The 24562-nt window shown below is 39.2% G+C and overlaps 1 protein-coding gene across 1 annotated transcript in view; it reads right to left on the bottom strand.

Annotated features, from left to right (window-relative positions):
- Positions 1 to 24562, bottom strand: part of EFEMP1 (EGF containing fibulin extracellular matrix protein 1) — a 58270-nt gene that overhangs the window by 32643 nt on the left and 1065 nt on the right. The window contains exons 2-4 of the mRNA XM_072140599.1: positions 17304 to 17382; positions 8688 to 8736; positions 5839 to 6126 (exon numbers count right to left, since the gene is read on the bottom strand). Coding sequence (XP_071996700.1) covers positions 5839 to 6126; positions 8688 to 8736; positions 17304 to 17381 — 415 coding nt within the window. The 5' untranslated portion in view covers position 17382. The remainder of the gene's footprint in view (positions 1 to 5838; positions 6127 to 8687; positions 8737 to 17303; positions 17383 to 24562) is intronic.

Raw genomic sequence — 24562 nt, 5'->3', positions numbered from 1 at the left:
CTCTGCCGTAAAATTCGGGAGGTAAGGAGCACAGGGGCCCGCTGAGACTCTGTCGCCCAGGGGCCTCCTTAAACCTGGAGCCGGCCCTGGTCCTGATGTTTACAATTTGGTTGTCCCTGGATCCGACTGTAAAATCTAGACTATGGTCGGCAGATTCTTTAAGCAGATTTCTTTTCTCAGGAGCAAGGGGGAGGGTTAGGAGGCTCACTACAGACACAGGCGCTTTTTGTCCAGCAGCAGCTTGCTAAGAGAGCAGCTCGACAAACAAGAGAAACCCAATATCCATGGGGAGGGGTGATATAGCAGTGTTTACTGTGTTTTATTGATTAGGTGAGATAGCAGAGCTGAGTCTGTCATTGTATCTTTAATCCATCTCATGACTCTGATCTGTGTCATTTTTTTTTTTTTATGTATTATATACTAGTAGAATGTTCAAAAGCTAAATGAAAGTGTAGATAAACCGGTACCCTGATAATCTAAGCACATTGTCAGCACACAGCATCTCATAGCACAGAGGGATCATGAAGTGCTTGCTCAGCTAGTTCCCGTACACTCTGGTTTCTTAAACTGACCATTACTGAGTGATAGGTCCAAAAATTTACAAAGTAAGTTGTTAAAAATTATCTTTATGTCATCCCTTCAAATCTCATTGCCTTTAATATGCTTAGGTTTGGCGCCAGATGATACTAAATTAGAGGGTAATTCTATTTGCACGCATCTCATCGCTGCAGCAAAAGCATTGATACCTACATACTGGTTACAAACCAACGCGCCGCCCATCTCAGCTTGGGAAGAGAAAGTGGCTCAGATTTGCCGGATGGAGGAACTTTCAAGCTGGGTATCTCACACACATGAGCAATTTGTTAAAACATGGCAACCATGGGTAGATTACAAGGCCAAAGCTAATAGGGGATGAATTGTGGCGAGGGCAGTAGGAGCTCATACCCTACGGTTAGATAGCAACTAAGCACTACACCTTCTACCCCCAAGCAATCAACTAAATATATTATTGTAAACTCTCTCCCTCTGACTTCCCTTCCCTTGCCCATTCCCTCATGTCTATCGCTACCATCAGACCAGTTTTATCTGACGCTAATTGGTTACATCTGTTCATATAACGTGTTGTTAAATATACGTGGTTAATGTTAATGCAATGTCTTGAGCACAAACAGGTACCATTCATCTAAGGAACATGCCGTTCGATTCATGTGCTCCATTATCATAGACTGGTATCTACTGGTCCGATGGAGGTATCAGTTTTTTGCAGCTGTATGTATAATAGAAAAAGTTGAATTCTTAATTGGTATGTTCTGTACTCTTGTAATGAAAAAACAAAGGTGCCATTGTACATTGTATTCACTATGTTTTAAAAAATCTTAATAAAAACAGAATTGATTAAAAAAAAAATTATCTTTATGTAAAGATCACTGGAAGAATTAAAATAAGAGAATTTTATTTTATGGGCAAAGCTCATTCCACAACCAGTCAAAATTGGTACAAAGGGGACATGACCTATGAAAAGGGGCATGTCCTATCACAAAAAAAGGTCCATACACCAAAAATAATGCTCACCAGACAGACAGGATTTTGTCCTAGTTTTCTGGCCTAAAGTAAGCGAACTAGGAAGAAGTATAAAGTAGAACTAGACAGTCTTAAACTACGACAGATTTATCATCCAGCCCCAGACACTTATATGAATCTTGTGCAGAATAAGACTGTATAGTCTAAATCTGCCCTATCTTACCTTAGGACACTTTTCATAAATCTGTCCCCATGACTGTGATCAGTGACTTTACTATGTATGGGGACAACATAACGGAGCTCCATTTTGTATAATTGAAGAAACAGACTTCTATAGGATTCTCTGATGCTTTTACCCCCAGCAGTTCTAGTCTCTTGTTCATATGTAGCAACCAAAATGGGACTTTTTCTGTATGCTTTTCTCAAAAGTGAACCAAGTCTATCTGCAGCGTGAGGCAAACTATAGAAAGATGTCCCCATGACCATCCATTGCCTCCCGCCCATGCTGACATCTGGTGTAAAGAGTGACGCCAGTGCCTGAGAGAAGGGGCAATTGTTAAAATAAAACACACCAAGTTGCAAGTGGATTCTGTTAAAAACAATTTCATGGCCTCAGTACTATATTTAAGTGCCACATGCCACTTTGTAGCCCACATTTATCAAAACTAGTGCCGTTTGTCCTATGTGAAGTTTGCCTGTGGAGTGTGCAGAGTGTGCCAAATTAAAGAGGACCTGTCACCTGTAAGAACGTCACTAGGAGCTACTGACTGAAGTAATCAGCTAGTGCTAAAAATTCAGTCTGGGGAAGAGGCAGCACCTCGGACCGCCCCCTCATGAATACGCTGGACCGCTTCCAGCTAGTTCTAGTGTACATCGCGGCAGTGTCTGCTAGCGTTATCGGAGGTTTCTGACAACACTAGCAGTGTAACACTGCTGCCTCTGTTTTAGCAATAGGAGCTGCTTACTTTATTTTTATAGGTGACAGGTCCTCTTTAATCAAAACTGGCGCACGGTCTTCATGAATCTGGTGCCCCCTGCACTGCTCTGGAAGTGTGCAGCATTTTTTACAACTCCAACTAGACACTAACACACCCCTTTAGGTGCACATTTTTCTTGTCCGACACAGAGCAGCGGCGACACAAAACTGACGCAGACACTTTCTAAACACATGTGCAAGCAATTTGCACAATCTTTTCAGTGCAAAGACACAGAAAACTGGTGGCCTGAGGTGAAAGTTTCAACACCCTTGGTTGTTCTTTAAGAAGTTTTCCAAAGGGCATGTATGGAATGTATGTGCTAATGTCTGTGATTGGCTGTAGAAGTTATGTGCCTGTACAAGAACATATTGCATATGCCTGATCAATTGGGGACTGACCACTGGGTCAGAATACAAGAATTGGGAATGGCAAGTGCCCCCTGAGTGCTTAATATGCTGAAGTCCATGCTTAACTAATGTTCCATTTGCTTCTATTAGGATTTCAGCAAAACTATGCAACAGCCCCCCATTTATACACTTGTGGGCCCACGCTTTTGTTGTCATTCAATGTCCATGAGGTCAGCACGTCGAGGCTGAAGCAAGTGTATGTATATTTTATTTATTTTTTTATCCCCCCCTCCATTTCAGGATTTCCAATGAACACAGAAAACCCCTTTTAAGTTTGGCATCTATTGAACAACAGTATAACTTCTGATTCTCCATGGACACCACTAAACAAGCATACGCTTTTCTTTTTCAAGCCCATACTCCAATAAAAATACTAACATGTTCAATTCCAAATAAAAACGTAAATAGAAAGTTCAAAGTCCTTTTTCTTTGTGAGTCATGACTAAGCCTCCATTTATTTTAAGCCAAAAATCAGAGGAAAAACGTTCTGCTTACATTATCCGATTTAAGCTGCGCAATGCTCAGAAGGGAGTGGACAACTGCATCTAAACAGAAGGTCCTTTAGTGTTCAGCATGATGTCAGTAAGAGTATTACAGCTCCCTTGTGTCGACTATTATTTTTAAAAAGGGTCCCACAACATCACGTTGCTCGTAAAATATAATTTAGTGCCGCTGGAGTGGAAGAAAAAGGTCATACATCTGCGGGTAATTACACAGGGTGCACATCAGGGTTTGATTAACTCCACAATAAAACCAAACCAAAGTGTGACTCTTGATACATGCATGTGCTCTGTTTATTCCCTGCACAAATTACACTTATTGGAAGTAAAATGTTGAAATTTTGGTGTTGCAATGAGAAATGATGATAAGCCATGAATTGAAAAATCTGTATTATTGCTGTAAGACATATACTTTTATGTATTCAGATCTAATAAAGGGACAACATATTACTCGGAAATGCAATCTTTTGATAATCAGTGAGAATGTTGCTTCTGGGAAGAAAAGAGATGATAAGATTAAAAAAGAACAATAATCTTTTAGTGTTGAGCCAGAGGAAGGCAAAACCCATAAGGGCAGGCTCAGCGCCAGCACTGGGTATACCTGGGTAAATGCCAGGGCACAGAGCTGCTGGGGGGACCACATAAGTCTTTACATAATTAATCAATGGGGTTGAGGGGGCCCTATCTAATTAATCCATGGGGTGTGAGGGGGACTTAATGTAAAATACCCATGAGAGGACTGTTTGGGATGATAAACTAGGGAATATTTTAGTTAACAGGAGACTGTTTTACTTTCTGAATGTTTAATGCCGCTATGTGAGTTTACTGCAAAGGGGCCCACTGAAGCTCTATCGCCCAGGGGCCTACTGAAAACTGGAGCCGACCCTGCCTAAGGGGCAGACAAAAATCTTCCCTACTTCTATATACTTCACATTTTAAAATAATTTCTATAACTTGTACAAAACGTATTCCAACAGAACTAGGACTATGATTATAAGACTTCATTTTAATATTGCAAGATCTAATAACATAAGATAATCTAATTTCGAATTATAACAGCTGGTTAAACGCCAATGGAAACTTTAAAGTTAATTCACACATTATACAATGATATAATTCTTCAATTTGCATGTATGTTGCAAAATGTATAAGAAGAAAGCTCACAGGCCTCCTCCATACTGGGCAGGTGTCTGCTGTATTATACAGAAGACCCCTGCCTTTGTCTACCCTGAATTGGCCCTGGCCCCGATCACAGCAGTAAATCTGCTAAGGTTGTGAGACGGGGACACATAAAACGGCTGTCACAGAGCATTTTCTATTACAGCCTTCTAGAGGCAGGCTGTAATAGAAGAACAATATATTCCCATTTCAATGAAATACAATAGTATTGAAGTATATTGCTGGAATGGAGTTTAAACTACCTGAATAAATAGTAAAGAAATTAAAGAGTTTTTAAGAAAGGCAAACATGAATTTGAAAGTAATTGTGATGAAAGCCCACACTCGAGTAAAGTCACAGGGTACACTTACAAAAGGGAGCCTCACAATTTACAACATAAATCAGGTCCAAAATGGCATATTTAAACTTAATCTACTCCCTAGAGTTCTCAACACGCAAACAAAGCTGCCACCACCCACAATTTACTTAAACTAAGAAGGTCGTAGACACCTCATTTACCCAGGCAGCTCACACTGGTAAATCACACTAAACATGTAATCACTAAATATGCTATGCTATAAGAAACCTGGAGACATAAGAGAGACTAAGATTTAAAATATGAAAGATGGCAGTGCACACATAAAATATAAAGTTGTCAGATAAAAAGTTTCTAAAACAATATTCATACAATATATACAAACATATATAAAAATAAAAACGGAAAAAAAAATGGATAACCTTACTCATGGAATATCTCCAGTAATAAGCTCCATTGGGGCTTAGCAGAAGTAACAGGTAATATAAATGTCAAATATAGCCAACCTGGCGTGGCTAGACTTAAAATCAGGGGTGATCCTTAAAGGAAACCTAGCACCATGTACCTGTACGCTGAAGATGCATTACTAGGCGAAACACAAGAGGCTACTGGGGCGTGGAGTAGTTGCACTATGTAGCCTCAGCTCTGGCTACTCCACGCTTCCAGTAGCCTCTTTAGGAAATTTGCATATAAGGTGAATTAAAATTTATAAAAGTTCTGGGCCATGAAAGAATTCACCCTAAAAAAGGCTATACTACTATACATTAGAGGAACCTGCCACTGGATCTACCTAAATAGGTAGATCCGTGGTGGTAGGTTTCCTTTAATTTGACCATGTTCCCACCTAGCTAAAATCTTAGTGCAAAGTCGGACAGAAAACTGGCGCACAAGCTTTAATAAATGTGGGCCATTATGTAATTTCAAAACATTTTAAGACAGAATATAAAATCTGTTCCTACCTTGACACATGTTTTGTGCATTTAGTTCATACCCGGATGCACACTGCATTAACTGAACCGTGCTGGGCAAGTTGCGGGCTGGATCTGGAGCACTGTTGGTTCTTTCCACATACACATTTTGGCCCGTGCTTTGTTGAGATCCTCCATTCTGTGAGATGACTGTGTCTTCTTGGCCATTATTTAACAAAATCTGTGCAGTTCTTGGTAGGCAAAGGTATCCCCCATAATGGTTTACGCATTTCATACCTCCTTTGCAGGGCTCCTGCATTATTCCACACTCATCAATGTCTGTAAGGGAATAGTAAAGCAATTTGCAATTGACGAAAAGATAAAAATGTTTCATTTGGGTAATAGAGTTCTGTTTTATTTATTCACTAGGCAAGCTGCAATATGTTAATAATAATAATTCCTTTTTTTATATAGTGCACACAGATTACGCAGCACTGCACAGAGCTTGCCAGATAAGTCCCTGTCCCCAATGGGGCTCACAATCTAATCAACCTAACAGTATGTTTTGGAGTGTTGGAGGAAACCGGAGGACCCGGAGATAACCCACGTAAACACACAGAGAACATACAAAGTCTTTGCAGATGCTGACCTGGGACTCGAACCCAGGACCCCAGCGCTGCAAGGTACCTAGGGAAATAATTTAGTAAATGCAAGTATCATTACTATACATAGCTTGATTAATTAAAGAGTTGGCCCAAATATAAAAATCTGATTCGCTGGAGTCCGACCACTGAGACCTGTCCACTGATCATCAAGATGGAACTCCCATTCCTACTAATTGTTAAATTGTTAAGTAGACTATACTCCATTCAATGTCTAGAGGCACCCAGTTCTCTCACCCTGTGCTCTACTATTTCCAACCCTTACTATTTAATGGAGCAGCAAGAAAACCTACAACTGTATCAATAAATAGGAACAGGGTCACCATTCACATGTCTGTGGGGGTTCCAGTGGTTGGACCCCCACTGATCAGATTGTTTAGAACTATAGATGTGCGCAGTGGTAGCTCCTATAGTTGGGTTTCCAATCTCTGGTTGACCTCATACTACTTTTTTAAAGGAAACCTACCACCACGGATCTACCTATTAAGGTAGATCCAGCGGTAGGTGCCTCTAATGTACGTAACGATAGCCCTTTTAAGGGCTAATCCTTTAGGGCTAATCCTTCAGTCCCTTTTATCTTTCTTAATCTCCTCTTAGCTGCATGCCCTCATGCGCGAAGCCGGCGTTGGACCAGAGATCACACAGCCGGCGGCCTGTGTTCTGCACATGCGCAGAACGCTGGCTTCGCGGACTGCTCTCCAAACAGACAATGCAAAGTAACAGGTGGACAGGCAAACTGGCTTTTCATTTGTACAAACTACTAATGTGCTTTGCTCTCTACATATTGGTGATTTTAAAAGGACACAATGATAGGGATTCTCTTTTACATACAATACATCATTGGTCATTCTACATAAAAGCATAAGCATAGTAACCACATGTCTTATATAATCTTCTTCTCTGTCAGTTGTACCAATTTCTTTCTTTGGTAAGACATGATAATAACGGTGGCCTCAGTGTCACCATTATGTTCCCAGCTCTCTGGCACAGTAGCGAGCAGTGGTCCTTCTGTTCTGCCATTTGTAGCAGATTTGTACATTAAGTCTAGAGGTAAGCAGACCCGTTGTTTTTTCAATTTTTCTTTTTAAATATAAAAAACGTATATATATTTACAGTTTTGCACTAACTTTTTCTGAAGTCTATGGGTCAGATGTATCACTCGTTTTTTCTGTTGTTTTTGCACGTTTTCATAGTGTCCCATTGTTTTTGTGCCATTTTTGCAACACCAAACTAGCTGCGCCGCAAAAATAACCATGTTTCCCTCATTTATCCTATCAATCCAGATATATTGTTGCACCTAATAATCATTCATCATTAGGGACTTTTCCTCCAGGCGCAAAACCACTCCAGCCCAAAGGTGGCGTAAACTGAGAAGCAACAGTGTGATAAATGTCCCCCACTGAGCTCTTGTGTAGAGCAACTCATCCCCAGCAGCAGAGCTCAGCCAGACACTTGTACAGAAACTACAGACACTACCTGCAGCCTCTGTTTACACTTCACGACCTTCTATTTACAAAACAATCTGCAGAATCCTCAGCTCAGAGCAGGAGAGAATAGAAGTTTGTAGGATTTTGCAGATACTACAGAGAAGTGACCCCCATGTAGCAGGATGACCACCCTGGTGTCTGAGGAGGATACTGGCCAGAATTATAGGGGGCAGAAGGTCAGCACTGGGGGATCCCCTCCAGGAGAAGCCACTGCTGAGGACATCACCGTGTGCTGGGTGTCACACAACTGGGCTCTGCTGTGAGGGTTATTTTCATGCTTGGATATGGGAGAGAAGCAGAGAGGAGCTTGTAGCAGGATCACATGTAACTGTCCCGAAGGCCCTATCCACGGGACCCCTCGTTTTCGCAATATGCAGGGGTCTCAGCACTGAGACCCCCATTGACACAGCAAGTAAGACCCTATCCCGTGGACAGGGCCTAACTTGCCTTTGTGGTAAAACCCCTTTAATAAAAGAAAAGTGATACATCTGGCCCTATGTTTCTACAGTAATGTGCTGGCTATATAAAAGCAGAGCAATGAATCAAAGCTATGTAAGATATTTGAAAATTAAAATGCGAATTTGTAAGTAAAGAAGTGCTCATATAATAAATGATTGATTCATTATGCAAATGTTCTTTATATATTGTATATTCTGCCCTGTCTGTACTCCTGTATCGCCTGTGTACATTGTAGCAGGTATAAAGAATATAAAGTGACATATACATGAAGATCAAAGCTAAAGTCTTTTACCTTTACATTGCTGCCTTATCGGGTCCCACTCATAGCCGTCAGTGCATTGCTGTATGGGAACACAACATTAATATAGTTAATATTTTTCTGAACTCACAATCATCAATTTCAGGCATTAAAATTGACTGTCAAGGAGAGATCTCATGTCATAAATCTTCTGGATCAAACCAATCTTATAATGCATTATTCTGCGCCACCAGGTTACAGGATTATTGTGTTTTTCTTGGTGAAATGATTTATTTTCGCTCGGCTCCATTTATAGAGCTGTTTTCCAAGCTTTCTGAAACTAAAGGCACATTTTCCAAGTTAGAACTTCTGTTGTGTTACAGTGTTTTCTTGTTGAAAAGTAATATCCACTGAATCTGGCACACAGATGTTGGTCACTGTTCAGTTTAAAGGTTCATTGCACTTAAGGGAGCAAAAGTAAGTTCACTGGATCAGCTGTTTTATTACTGCACGTTCACTTGTATGTTTGAGTTGTGAGGTTTTGTAAAAGAGTGGGAGAAAATTATACGTGCAATTTTATCTATTCTATATTATCTATCTCATATCATCTATCTATCTATCTATCTGTCTATCATCAGGCTATCTATCTCATATCATGGGACATTGATTATCATTTTTTGCCATAGGGGGTCATGGGAAGCACAGTGGCTTAGTGGTTAGCATTACAGCCTTGCAGCACTGGGGACCGGGGTTCAAATCCCAGGGTCAACATCTGCAAAGTGTTTATATGTTCTCTCTGTGTTTGCAGGGGTGTCCTCCAGTTTCCTCCCACACTCCAAAACATACTAGTATGTTGATTAGATTGTGAGCCCCATTGGGAACAGGGACCAATTTGGCAAGCTCTGTGCAGCGCTGTGTAATCTTTGTGCGCTATATAAATAAAGTAATTACTTTTTTTTCTCGCTGTTGGTGTTTTTTGGTGCCTTTTTGCTGCCTAATGGCTGTTTTGCACCTATTTTTCCCTTTGTTGGAATGTTACGACTCAATTGCACCCTATTTGTCATTACATTTCTCCTCTCTACAGATGTTTGCGCCCAATTTATTATACTATTGCTCCTATATTGGCACATATAATTGAACAATAACATGCCAGTCCTGACCATGCTGAGGAAAGGCAATGGTACGATTTGCACAATACTTTGTGCTTTTTTTTAAATTTGTACCTAATAAAGCACAAAAACCCCTGAATTTGACACAGAGCCAAAACGATAAAGACAAATGAGGTGCAAAAAGTAGACTCACAACCAGCGCCAAAAGAGCACAGTGAAGGGGGACTTAAGATAAATGACCCCCATAGTGAATGGCTGTTCTGCAGATGTTTGCACAGCATCTAGCACTATTTTGCACCTAACACGTCGCAAAAATACACCTGCTCTGAGCAGCTGCACTTGGAAAAAAACCTCCCTTTTCATTACTGAAAATAAAGGTCTACACTTCTTAAATGAAAAGTTAACTGAATGCAATATGAAAAAATACTTCAGCGCAGTTTTAAGATGTAAAATATCTCAGGTAACGACTTCATCATTTTGTATAGGATCATCTCTGTGAGTGGGATTATTGTCAATCTTAAGGTGCAGATCCAAAAATACAGTATTAACAGACCCTATTTCCTGTACTTTATAAAAAAAAAGACAAAGACTCATTTGAGCAAGAATTTATCATTTTTTTGCTTAAACATATCTGTAACTTTTAGTCTCTGCACTTACAACAAAATGTAGTCTGGACATTGCACAAGCAGTTACTTTTTTGTGCAAAAATGAAGCCAGAAATGTTCTTTCACCTTTTCTCAATCTATCTTCCTTATTGGTCACAAGTGAGATCTACTTTCTAGGGCAATAATTTACAACAATTTAGGCGCAAATAAACTGGCCGAGCGACAATTCAAAACACATTTAATAAGGCAGAACACCAACTAACATAAATTACAAGCCAAGAAAAGGAACAAACCTGGCACAAAAATAGACAAACCTGAGACACGCTATGATTAACCCATTGCCGCCAAAGCCACTTTTTACCTCCCTGACATGGCCCATTGTTTCAAATCTGAAATGTGTCGCTATGAGTGCTGCGCATGTGTCCTATGAGTGCTGCGCCAGGTCCTGCCATTGCGCAGCCGTGGGGCACTGGCAGATCCTGGGACTGCCATCAGAGCCATGGACCCGCCAGGTAATCACAGCGGGGGGTCCAATCTAGTCTAGAAGCCCCTTACATGCTGTGGTCATGCGTGACCAGAGTGTGTAAGGTGTAAAAGCCCACAATCAGAGGAATCTCTAATCGCGGGTGTTAGAGACAGGTGTCAGCTATGACATACAGCTGACACCCGCAGCTTCTGGTACCATCTCCAATCTGGTGCCAGAAGCTTGAAGTTATATTATTGCATAGTGTGGGAACGCACCACCCGTCATGCAATACTATAATAATTTTTGTTGTACATGGTGCCTGGAGTTTTTCACCAGATTCTGGGTTTATATGAGCATCTGGTTCTGAAAATACCTTCCACTTCTCTCTAGCATCTATAGTTTATGAGATGTTGTTGCAATGATTACCTTGTTATTATGACTATTGTTCTTATGGTTTTTATGCCTGGTTAGTGTTGAAACATCCAGTGCAAATGTCCAAGAACACCTCAACGCAGGAAATCACAGAAACAAGGTTTCAGCGAAATGATGGAAAAATCTGTAGTTTACAGCCTCAAAATACAACATTAATCTCCAAGATTTCTTTAGCACAATATTGAGTGACCACTAGTTTGAGCAGCAATGTAATATGTTTTAATTAGTTGACATTAATTTTTAGAATTTCTTTAGTACAATATTGAGTGACGACTAGTTTGAGCAGCATGTACTTTGTAAGGTGGCGATACCAGATCTCCAGAAGTAGAGCTGATTTCTAATCATAATAGTGTGTTTATTCACCCATGCAGCTATGTTTCGGCTGACCCATATAGTCATGGCAAGTAATGTAGTGTTATACAGAGGTATTTATAGGAAGTGGGAGGCCTATCCTGTTTTATTTAGCTATCCCTCTATTTATCTATTCACGTTCTATCATCAAGTAGAGGGCAGGAAAAAGGTAGGGTCAATGGCCTCTGGGGGATTTACTATATTACTATACCAAAAAACTGCTGTGAAAACTTGCTAAAATCTACTCCTCCCCTGCTTGAGATTGGTGCAAGGCTGTTAAAGCTAAATCAGGCTAAATTAAGCTCAAATTGTCTCAGGGTAAGGCCCCTCAGGCTCCATTCACACAGTTAAGTATAAACAGCTGCAAGCTATATTCCCCATAGACGGCTATAGACACCAAGCGACGATACGGTGCCACACCGCACTGTATACAGGCAGAGACAGTGCATATTCTATATTTCCTTGTTTGCACAGATTTTAGTATATCTTGTTCTTATGGTGTGTATTTACTGTATGTGTATAAATATGCTGTACATCTGTGTATGGCACTCATTGGCGTAACTAGGAGAGGTAGGGCCCCATAGTGGACTTTTGAATGGGGCCCCTTTTATCCCTTAAAAATATACATACACCATATACATGAACATACATACATAACCATATGCACCCATCCATCATATACACAGACATACAACATATACACATCACATATGCATACACATTTAGGGGGATATTTATCAGGACCTCTGTGCACCACCAGTGGCGCAGAGGCCCTGAAATAATCGCAAATGCTAGCTTATTGCTAGCTTTTGCGGTTATTTTCCCCAATCCGCCACCTTCACGCCAGTGGGGCGTGAATGGGCGTGAAGGGGGGGCGCGGCCGGCCGAGGGGGGGCGTTACTGTCCCCGCGCCTGCGCACTTGCGTTTTCTGCCTGGCGTAGGATAAACGCTGCGCAGCTGGCAGCCCGATACATCAAGAGGCAGAAGTCTCTTCATGTATCGGGCTGCGAATTTGCAGCGGCAGCGTATGATAAATATCCCCCTTAGTGCATATACACATCACATATAGCATATTCACATGCAATACCCCAGTTGCCTGGGCCCCCTGACACTGTGGGTCCCTTAGCCCCTGATGGCACTGTATGTGTGTGTATATGTTATGTGTAATATGTATATGTGAGTATAATATGTATATTTTTAAGTGGGAAGGGGGCCTCATTTAGAAGTCTATTATGGGGCTCTGCTTCTACTAGTTACACCCCTGGTCTTTCCATTTGCTTGTTAGAGGCTTCAGTCACATCTGTATGAATCACAGGCAACTTTTCAACTTGTTTACTGCCTTTTCCTACTAGTTCCTGCTTTCAGAAGAAGCTTTAAGCAGCAAAGCAGCTGAATCAGCCTATTTGCTATCATTTGGGAATTCTCCAAAATCTTGTGATGATCTCTGTGCTTAGTATTACTCATCTGTCCTCTGGGATCTAGGGTGAGGTCTGACCAGAGATTATGGAGATTTATAGGAGAAAATTATATAACAACCTTCCCAGAAAAGTGGGTAAAGTAACTTGGTTCAGCCACCATATCATCTTCTGCATAATTATCATTGCCTCAAGCTTTACATTGATATGTCAGAATAAACTGACAATAAAATTTTATTGTGCTTTCCGATTAAGTTGGATAAAGCAGATTTTTTTTTTTATTTACATTTTTTAAATAGATGTTTAGTAACAGTCAAATTAGACTTTAGACCATGGGATATTTGCTGCAAATTTTATTACTCAGCATACAAAAAAAAATGATCCATTGTAATTAGGGCCAAAAACTTTCTAAGATGCTTTGTGCCACATTTATCAAGTGTTTTTTTGTTAATATATTTTTTTTAAATATATAATATTTTATTAACCCTTTTCTTCACTTTAAAAAAGAAAGTAAAATACAAAAAGAGTAACCAGACATTGTAACTTTATTGTGTGGTAGCTGCACATTTTTATCAAGTGCTTTAAACAATTCTACGACTTGTATAACAAAATAGATGTGACTTTGTTGAAAATGGGTGTGAAATGAAAAGTAAAAGACAGATATGTATGGACAGTTGACCTAAATCTAGATCCACTCTGCTGTTCCTATCTACCTGCCTTTTCTACCTTAGATGTTAGGTGACAACTAGTCAGCGTTCCCATCCTGTGCCAAAGTAAGAACATGCAGACAAAAAACTGGACAATCAAACAGAGAAGAATAGTCAAACAAATTGGGTCAAAACAGGACAATGCAATTCAAAATCCAGAGACGATTTGTCAAAAGACAAATAATGGTCAAAAGATCAAAAAAAGTCCAGGAAATGCTAGCAAGCACCAAAGAAGACATATGGTAAGCACTGGGAGATGGGCAGACAATCCTCTTATGAGGTATCAGGGCCCCGGTCCAGATAGTGATATTGTCTGGATGTCAAGTGACCGGTCACTTGACATCCAGACAAGAATAGCAACATAGGAATATGAGTAGAGGAAGAATCTGTTTATCACAGCTAGGTTAACTGTCTGCAGCCCAAAACAAAGTGAACAGGAAACAGACAGATGTAAAGGAAATCAATTAAGACAGCTTCAAACAGTTAAGACTCGTGCAGAACAAAATTCAAACTAAGCACAAAATCACAGTCAGTGGCGCATCTTCTGGCATACTTTATGGGTAAAGGATGGCGCTGAAGCCTGAATGGGCACAAATGTTACCCTATGTTTTAATAAAGTTATTTACGTCACAATGGAATTATTATAGAATGCTTTGACTGAAAACATCATCATTAGATCACTACTGACAGTAGATGATGTCACAGGTCATTTACCTTCTTCCAGCACAGAACATGCCTCAAAAACTCCCCATAAACCTCTAAGAGTCCATTCATGACGATTGCTGACAAGAGTCATGAGGCTGCAGTAAAGCATAGCACTTAATGCTGTTAGCACAGCATAGACAACATGGCAGCCACCATAATCATGGGGAGAAAATAAAAGAAAAAGACCTACAAAAAATAGATTAGGAAAAAGTGATATTTTTAATAAATTAAAAAAAAAATTGGTGGCTTACTTCCCTTCTCATTTAATTAGGAAAACGTATCTGTTATTAGCTGGTTATTACAGGTTGGAACTTGATTAATATAATTTTTGTTTGTAATTTATTCTGTCTAGTAAATGGGGGACACTTTTAAACAGAATTTTAGATTCTCTGTTCCTCGAATTCACCTTCGCTTGTAAACTTGCAGAGTCATTATTTTGTAACAACATAGGAAAAAAGCCACAGAATATTAATCACTCATTTCATTTGAAGAAATTAGCCCCCTGGGAAAAGCAAAGGCAAAAGAAGTGTGTGGATTGTTTTGGCAACTGTAGCTGAATATTTACATGGCTTGGCCAAATTAAATGACAGCATGTGTTCTGCAGAGTGTCTCCGGACTTTGGTTGTTTTTACTATTATCATTATATTATTTCTTTGCTTTTTCTCAATTGTTATGTAATCCAGAGGAATGTAATTAAAACATTAGCAACAAAACTCCTCCATCTTAACCTTGATAGATTTCCAAGACCTTTATTTCGTAACTTCATCAGAATAACTGATCAAGGACTTCTATCCAGATATTATAACTTTTGGATGTTACATTGACTTTTTGTGTATGAATGATTGTTACAAATGTCTTCAAATACCAATATAACCACAATAAATGAGTGGACATATATAGAGAAAATAGATGAAGAGATACATATGCACTGGAGCTTCCATAAAGATATAGAACAAGGTTGTAAAGACTCCAATCACCTTAGTCTGTCCTTAAGTTGAGGTCCAAGAGATAAATTGAGACCCACCACAATGAAAGAAGGCGCATGGTATCACCAATGGGAAGTTAATGGGTTTACTTATTATTTATGTTAGTCAAATGTAATTACTAAATGAATTTCCCCTTATTCCTCAAATTATAATAGCAAGTAAACCCATAAACATTACAAAAGGAGCCGCAATGTGCATAATATGAGGGGAGTAGTGACTCTACGGTGGGTTGCGTAGGGACATTTGCTTGGCTTCAAACTCTTAAAGGTTCCCTGTTGTTTTAAATATTTTTGGGGAGGGTTTAAAAACATGTTTTAAAAAATTTTATCAATTCATTTAACTTTGCATTTAAAACTCCTACTGTAGTGACTCCCTAGCAACGCTCTAATTGAGCATCGCTAAGAGAGGTCTGTATTCAGTCTGCAGAGCAGGTATTTTAAAGGGTTAAAGTCACGGTTTGTTCTCCTCTCTTTACTCACTCATTGTGGCTGGGTCTGTAATTGTACTGGGTAGTGAGAGGGGGAGAAAGGAGAAGCCCCCCACACTGTATAGCTGTGAAACATGGCAGTGCTATATCAGGAATAACTAAATAAGAGGGTTCCGATAAAGCTAGCATTTTATCACTGCTAAAAATGAGGTAGCGCTAGGAGCTGCTTACTTTAGTAGTTGCCTTTTTATGGGTGATAGGTCATCTTTAAAGGGAACCCGTCACCACATTTTTCACAAATACAGGTAGTGACAGGTTCCCATAGAGCCCTAGCAACTATCTGACACCTTTCTTTTAGCTAAAAATGATTTCCCAGAGATTCCCATATTTTCAACTTTATAGTTTTACCTGGTATCCAAGCATGGCTACAGCGAGTAGAGGTGGGCGTGGCCTCCTCCAGCTGAATCCAGCAGCTCCTCTCCATCCCTATTGCTGTATGCTGCTATAATGTCATGTGACCAGGGTGACATAATCACAGGTCCTATAGCTTTTGTAGTATTGGAAACAGTACACTTAGTATATATTGCATGAAATCACAGCATATTATATCAAATGAAATCACAGCAGCCTGCATGGAGAGGAGTAGAAGTCCATGGAAGCTGCTGTGATTGTTTTATGTACATGGGGTATAGTTTGCTAATATTAAGTAGCTTAAGGACCTTTGATGATGTTGCTCCAAAAATGCATAGATACCAGGCAAGATTATAACTCTGATTTAATGGGGATCTGAGGGAAACTACTTTTAGCTAAAAGCAGGGTGTCAGATAGTTACTAGGGCTCTATAGGAACCTGCCACTACCTGTATTTGTGAAAAACGTGGTGACGGGTTCCCTTTAAGGCATTTTTCTGAAATCTATGGTAAAAATACAATTATTGTAATTATTTGCACTTCAAATGCACCAATAAGGATTAGTTGAACTCAAATTAAACTTTATATGTGATAATGTAGTAATGATATTTGTAATTACAAAATATAAGGATACCATAAAAATATGCATATATCCATTAAGCCTTATTTTTTTCTTCTATTAAGGCTATAGGGGACCTAAAAAGTTCCTAGAGCCTCCTGTTAATTCTACAGTTCTTCCCAATATGAATATGAATATCCTTATGGTATCCTGCAGCGGAGCCGTAAGCAAGCCCCCCATCGGCCACAAGTTTTAAAAAATTATTAGGGAGCATTATTGTTTTTTATTTTTTTGAATTTATATATGGCATTTATAACAGCCCTTTACAGACATTTGGCATGGCTAAAGCTGCCTTTTCTGTTGTTGGTTGGGTTGTTAAACTTCATATGTAGGTATACAAGTCAATAAAAGACAATTAATATACAGTTTTAAAAAATTTCAACTCATCCTTAAGGTTTTCAAAATTTATAGAGAGAGAGAGAATATTTTTTGTCTTACCGTATATGTTATGGTCTCATCGGTCTCTTGTGTTGATATTGATGGAATCAATGTTGCAAAAAACAGAATGCCCAACATGCTGCAATGCAAGAAATACACATCAGAGAAGTCAAAACATTGTCATTGTACTAGAAAAGTCACGGCTAACCTGTGAGACGTGTTTTAGGGTGCACACCGAGATGTTTTTGCTGACATGCAACAAGCATTCCAGATTTGGATAACTGTGATGGCGTGGAAAAGGTAAAATAGCTTCTGTTCAGACCACGTTCTCAGCAGGCGAGTGGCCCCGTCTCCGGAAGTGGAGCAACTCTCCTGCTCAGAGTGAAAGCAGTGAAGCCAGAGATCTCATTCGCACTAAATTTATTGTGGACTTGTACCTAGACAGTTGTAAGAATTTGTCCTGTCAGCAGCAGATGGACCAAGGTCCATTACAGAGACATAGGGACAGAGACAGAGCTTCTCAGAGACATAGGGATACTGAGTCCTGTCCTGTCAGTAGGGGTACTGCTGGGTAGATGGACTCTAACCCCTTGTTGCGGCTGTGCACGCCATGTGGTGTCTCACATTTTAATGTAAAACCCCACTAAAATGAGGTGAAGAGGTTGGTTGACTCACATATCTAAGAACATATTCACTGAATTAGCCAAGTGGTAATAGATCAGTGTACCATATATTGTGTGGATGTCAGGATCTTTTTTTTCTTAGTATCGCCTACCATATATCCAAGCCCTGTACACACTGTGCAGCAGATTTCAGATCATTCTATGCTGGATAAAGATCTAAAGTAACTTGAAGAAGAAACCCTCTAACTGTTCTCTCTGACATGTGCATATTTCCAGTTGTGCGGAACATATGGATGTGCTTTCTGTCTTTTGATGGTTAAGAAAAGTAGAGTTTAAAGTGTGATAAGAAGAAATACCAAGAGTTTTATTTCTGTCACATAACGCCCTCATAACTAGAGATCTTAGCTTCTCATAGAAAGCATTCATTCTTTTTTACATTTTAAGGTTTTGCTAAAGCTAAGAAAATCAAAGGCAGGTGTTTCCCATTCACCACTTGTGGAATGCTACAACTCAATAAAGAAGGCAGCAGATGTAGAGCAGCCCCAGGAAATTCTATCTGAAGTGTTCTCGATGGAGAATTCTCTATTGAATTGCTCATGAACACCCCTATTGGGATTTTTGGCTGAGAATACAGATATTTTTTATCGAAGGAATACTGGTAGTACTGTGGATCTTACAAGATACATTGCCAATCGCTAACCGCACATCTGGCTATTGTGGTGAAACCACCGCCTCAAAACCCAACTACAATTTGATAATTGTCCCAATATGTTTTACGAGCAAAGCTGACACAGCACAAAACTCTTACTCACTGAAACTAGTGATAAATGCTGCTTTTATCATAGGTGACATTTTTTACTCTAGGTGATTTGGAGACACGCCCTAGGAGATGTAGGACATGCCACCAAGTCACCTAGAGTAAAAATGTCACCTATGATACTCCAGTTACATATAATGGAAGATCAGTAATAAATACTGTGTGATATGTTCGATGCCCAGTGCATCTCATTACCTAGTTTTTCCATTCCTATTTTATTCAGGCAGTAAAGGAATACATCCATCAAATCGACAGAGAGTACTGGAGGCCTCTATATAGTACATACGGCTCATAAAAAATCGTCTACAAGGAAAAATTATATTGTTTCATATTATTTTTGTACTCCTCTCCACAGGGTAAGGGATAAGTGTCCGATTTCTGTGGGTCTGAACATTGGTTCTCACTACAGTTTGGGCTTGTATTTACTCCTAAATGCTCCCTTTTGGAGCAGTGATCAATTCGCTTCTGTGTGACTGCAGGAGATTGCTGTCTACCAGCACTTCATCCATGTTTAGCTCTTGAGGACACTTGCCAGGCCTGTGCTCATGATCTCTGAAGGTCCCGGCAGTCCTTACCCATCAATTAGACACTATGAATAGGGCACTATGGTGATGTTCTAGTCGTTATCAGAACACATATTGGCCGACATTTATTAAAGTGTTTGCACCAGTTTTCTCTCTGACTTTGCACTGAAAAAAAACATGCAAACTGCTTGCACATGTCTTTATAAAGTGTCTGGGCCAGTTTTGTGTGACGGGTGCACTGTAGCCGACAAGACAGAAAAAATGTGCTAAGTCAGAGTTTGCACCACATTTATTACTGACATGTGTCACAATTTTGTCTGCGCCACAATTCTGCAGCATGAAGAAACTGCACCAAAAAAATGGTGCACACTTCCTGAGTAGTGCACCAGATTAATGAAGACTGAGCACCAGATTTGATTAATATGCCGCACTCTACATATTCCACAAGCAAACTTAGTATAGACTGCACTAGTTTTGATAAATGTGGGCCATTATGTCCTGTGGATAACAAATAAGAGTCTTTTCTCTCTCAACCCTTAAAGGGATTCTACCTCCTCCACCAAGTGTAATAATCTTCTGGCAGCATGTTGTAGAGAAATACTCTGTGATTTCCAACATACTGTTAATATTTCTCTTCATTATGCAGTTTCCAAGATATTCCCAGTTTTCTCCGTATGCTAATGAAGGGCGTAACCTTGTATCAATAACCACAAATAGTTGTCAAAATGAAACTTATCATAATTATCCACCTGGCAACATCCTTTCTGCATAAGACAGGACAGATACAGTATCTCTGATATTTACCACTCTTACCCGTTTAATATCTTTCTTGCTACATGTGTACATTCTTAAATTCCTAATTTATGGACCGCTATTTACAGAGAGAGGGACTTTTGTGCTGACTATGTCGATGACTATAGACAAAATATATTAAAAGATATTTGATTTTTATTTAAGGGGTTGACTAGGTAATTTTTTTATGAATACCCCTAAACTAGCAATATAATTTGGGAGTTAACTGGAGTGACTTAATTTCCCCCAAGTGATCCAGTATTGCAATTTATGGCTACCAGTAGCTGTTGTGTTGATGGCTTCTGCTGAAGAGCAGCTACACACGACTTGCTGTGTAGAGTCTGTCGATGGTAATAAACCACTTCAGCCTTCTCCCTAGGGTCTCCAGCTTTGTCTGAGACAAAGTCAAAGTCATGTTCAAGCATAAGTACAATGCAGATACAAGACTAAGGAGGATAGGGTGGGGTCTGCTTTTAATAACCCTACCTGGGTGCCGTTTTTTAGGCAACTTGATAGAGAGAGGCAACTTGAGAGAGAGAGCTGAGGCCAGGCACCTCAGAGTGGTGGAGCTGGAGTGAAACTGGTTTTCAAGCACCTAATGGCTAAAGTGACTGAAACAATTGTTGACCCTCTTCGACCCCACCCTGAAGTGATTCTAGAAGACTTGAAATGATACTTCCAAATTTTTATTAGCTGTATATTGATTATTATTACAAGACTTGCTGTGTAGAGTCTCTCGATGGTAAAAAACCACTTCAGCTTTCTCCCTAGGGTCTCCAGCTTTGTCTGACCTTTGGAGACCCGGCCCTGCTCTTGCAATAAGTGCAGGAGCAGAAGAAACTGCAGTGACATCGAAAAGCCATCGCTGCAGACTTGAGGCGATCTTCTGTCAGTGGACAGTTTGGATCCAGTGAATTTTAATCATCCCAGATTTTTATGTTTCTTTAATCCTACTTATACAGGTGTGGTTGGCATTACTGCATTCAGAAATATGCCATGTTTCTAGTGGTTGATGAAAACTGACGAGAAGTTGGGTGTATCTGCTGCACATCTGTACCTTTGTGTGTGTACAACATAGGATGGTATGATTTCAGAAAATAGATTTCAAAGTAACAGGAACACGCAGAGTTTATTTTTAGATAAAAGATATCATGAATGAATTATGTTCTGACATTTTATGTCAAATCTGGATCCTAATCTGTTGTAGATCCTGATAGCAAAGTATGCTAGATTGAGTTATGAGGTTACTAAGAGTTTTTCCTATTAGAACACGAATGACAAATATTTACTATAAAGATTGGGACTTCTTGCCAGAGCCACTTTAAACATCGGCTCCACAAGAGCTGTAGGGTCAGGTAAATGTTTGCCCAATCATTTGGATCTGTGCCATTTCATACTACATTCCTTTAAAGCTAAGTGTGTGGTGGGTTGCATCTTCTCCAGCAGTTTCTGGGAATTCCATTTCATATTATTTAGCTTTCATCTAAATCTCGATAAAATGACTTTGTAAAAGTATGCTTCTCACTCCAGATGTGAATCTTCTATGTAATAATAATTTTTTGAAGAACTGTGGGGAATCTTATAAGTTTTCCCCTATTCCTTATCCGGAAACCCTTCCAAGAAGATATGGACTTTCCAGGTCAGCTTTCCAGATGAAGGTGCCCACTTGCACTGAGGCTGAAGTAGTAGTGGAGTAATTAAAATGGAGCCTAAAACAGCCAACAGGTCAACATTGAAGGAATCAACAGGTCAGAGGACACGGCGGGCAGTCAGGTAATAGTCACATATCAGAAGTTGTGGTAGATCAACAGTTTTCAAGTTGAACAATCTAAGGGACTTGATGGTAGCAAAATATCATAACAAATTAAGATCCTTTTCAAAGTCATGTTCAAGCAGAAGTACAATGCAAATACAAGACTAAGGAGAATAGGGTGGGGTCTGTTTTAATAATCCTAACTGGGTGCCTTTTTTTAGGCAACTTGATGAAGTTGAGAGGAAGAGAGAGAGAGAGCTGAGGCCAGGCACCTCAGTGTGGTGGAGCTGGAGTGAAACTGGTTAAAGCACCCAATGGCTAAAGTGACTGAAACAAGAAGAGATAAGTGAAAAAACTGTTGACCCTCTTCGACCCCACCCTGAAGTAATTCTAGAAGACTTGAAATGATACTTCCAAATTTGTATTAGCTGTATATTGATGTCCATTCTTTACCGCCTTCTGCAAATATTATGGGAGCAGAGCATTAATGTTTGTCGAAACATCTATTGCCCTTAGCAGCAGACTGTAAATTGTTATACAGTAAACTTCCATCTAAATCTCTTCAAGCTGGAGACATCTTCAAGGCTTGAGCCAAAGCTTTCAAGAACTGCATGAATTAAAACAATGCAACATAATAGGCCATAAATGCAAAATATTTATTTGGAAGATATCTGTATCAATTGCGCAGTCAATAGTGGACAAAACGGTCCATTTTAGAAAACCAAATCAAACAAGACATATAGGAGACAGATTTTGTGTAGGGTTAAATTGCAATGGGCAATGGCTTGAGGAGACCTAAAAGTTCCTCTGTGGGTGGCTTGAATTGACACCTTGAAGTAAAAGAGGAATCAAATGTCTTGACATCTTGTTTCTAACCTCAATGTAATCGAGAAAGGAGTTAAGAGATACTTGACTTTCAAGTGACCTTACAGCTGAGATGAATGACCGAAAGACAACACCATAACAAATTTAATAGGGCACGAAAACTTTGAAGTGACCTGGTAACCAAATACTGTGACACTAAAAGAGTTTATGTGCACTGCAAAGAAGATTTGTGGACACAGGAGTTTAGCTATAGATTCCAAAATCTTTCCCTAGGAAGTAGGAAGCAGCTTCAGCGTATTGCAACTTGGATGATGATGACCTACCTTTAGCCAAAAGTGTGTGACATGACTTTGTAAGGAGTTATAGAGGACAAACCTCTTACATGTAAAGTAAAAAATCCTCATATAATATAATTGCAGTAAAGAGGAAACTCTATTATAGTGGCCAAGATTTCAATAAAGACTTCATTAGTGATCTGTTCTCTATATGGCATCACATACACCTGTTGTATATCACATTATCCATGTCCAACTATCTATTATTAGCATCAACTAAAAAATAATGTGCTATTTATGTATAATCCATAATCTATTTACCTATTTACTTACTATGTATTTATCTTTATCTATCAATCATCTATCAGTTTTTCTCCCCAACAAACAACTTGAACAGATATTTTGTTAGACCTGGTGTCTGGAAAGTCTTTATCTAGTATTTCACATAATGAATATCTAATTCCAAATACCAATTACATTAATATAATGGCATGAAACCCCTCTCATTCACATTCGTATATGGCAATATGCTTTTTTAAGAAATTTATCAATGGGATTAAATAAAAATAGATACAATATTTAAGGGGTTTTGTTTTACCTTTCCACTTTTTTCCACAATAAACTATTTACCAAAAATATATACTGTAATACCTTTACTATTATATACTATTTGGTCATTCAACCCTTTACACCTATATGGATTTTAACCATCCTATCAGTCTAATCAATCAATATATCTATTAATTAATTCCATTTATTTCTATTTATTCATATTTGCTATCCATATATCTATCTCGTTTCAAAACTCTGCAGCACAACAAAAATATCTATCTATCGATAAACCTAAGAAAAGAAAAAGTCCAAGCCAGCACTGTGTCCACACTTGTGATAAGGAGGGGTGCAGCACCCGCAGGTCCTGGAAAGGCCTCATGTAGGTACATGAAGAAAGGCAGCACTCCAAATGCCATTGTAAGGTTGAGTGCACCTCTAACCATCTATTCTTCTACCCATATGAGAAGTTACATGATCAGAAGTGATTTATATCTATCTATCCATCTCTATCTATCTATCTATCTATCTATCTATCTATCTATCTATCTATCTATATGTCTTTCTATCCATTTCAGAAGCTATTTGATGGCCAAGTGATTCATAAATAGCATCCTACTTCTTTACTTCAACCTATCTACTTTATCTATTGTCTATCTTTATATCTCGATTAAAAAATCAGCTGCACACCAAAAAATATCTATCTATATCTATCCATCTAAGAAAAAAAAGCCCAAGCCAGCACTGGGGGTCATTTATCTTAGTCTGGTGCTTTTTTTTTTTTAGGAAAAGCAATGGTATGATTTGAACTAATAAGGCAAAAAAAAATAAACCTTTTTTAGACAAAAAATAGACTCACAAAAGGCACAAAAAAAAAGCTCAGGGAAGGGGGAAATAAGATAAATGACCCCCGCTGTGTCCAAATTCCTGATAAAGAGGGGTGCAGCACCTGCAGGTCTTGGCAAGGCCTTTTGTAGGTACATGAAGATTTAGGTTCACCTTTATCCATCCATCTTTCTATCTATCCATGCTTCTATCTATCCGTCATAAAGAGCATCCTACACATCTATCCAACTATCTATCTTTCTATCCATCTGTCTATCTCTATCTATCTCTATTTCTATCTTGCCATTAGACCTATCACTGCATCTATTAGTCTAT

Source organism: Engystomops pustulosus, chromosome 3 (genome assembly GCF_040894005.1).
Source record: "Engystomops pustulosus chromosome 3, aEngPut4.maternal, whole genome shotgun sequence".
NCBI lineage: Eukaryota > Metazoa > Chordata > Amphibia > Anura > Leptodactylidae > Engystomops > Engystomops pustulosus.
This window is presented reverse-complemented; position numbering and strand designations above follow the sequence as displayed.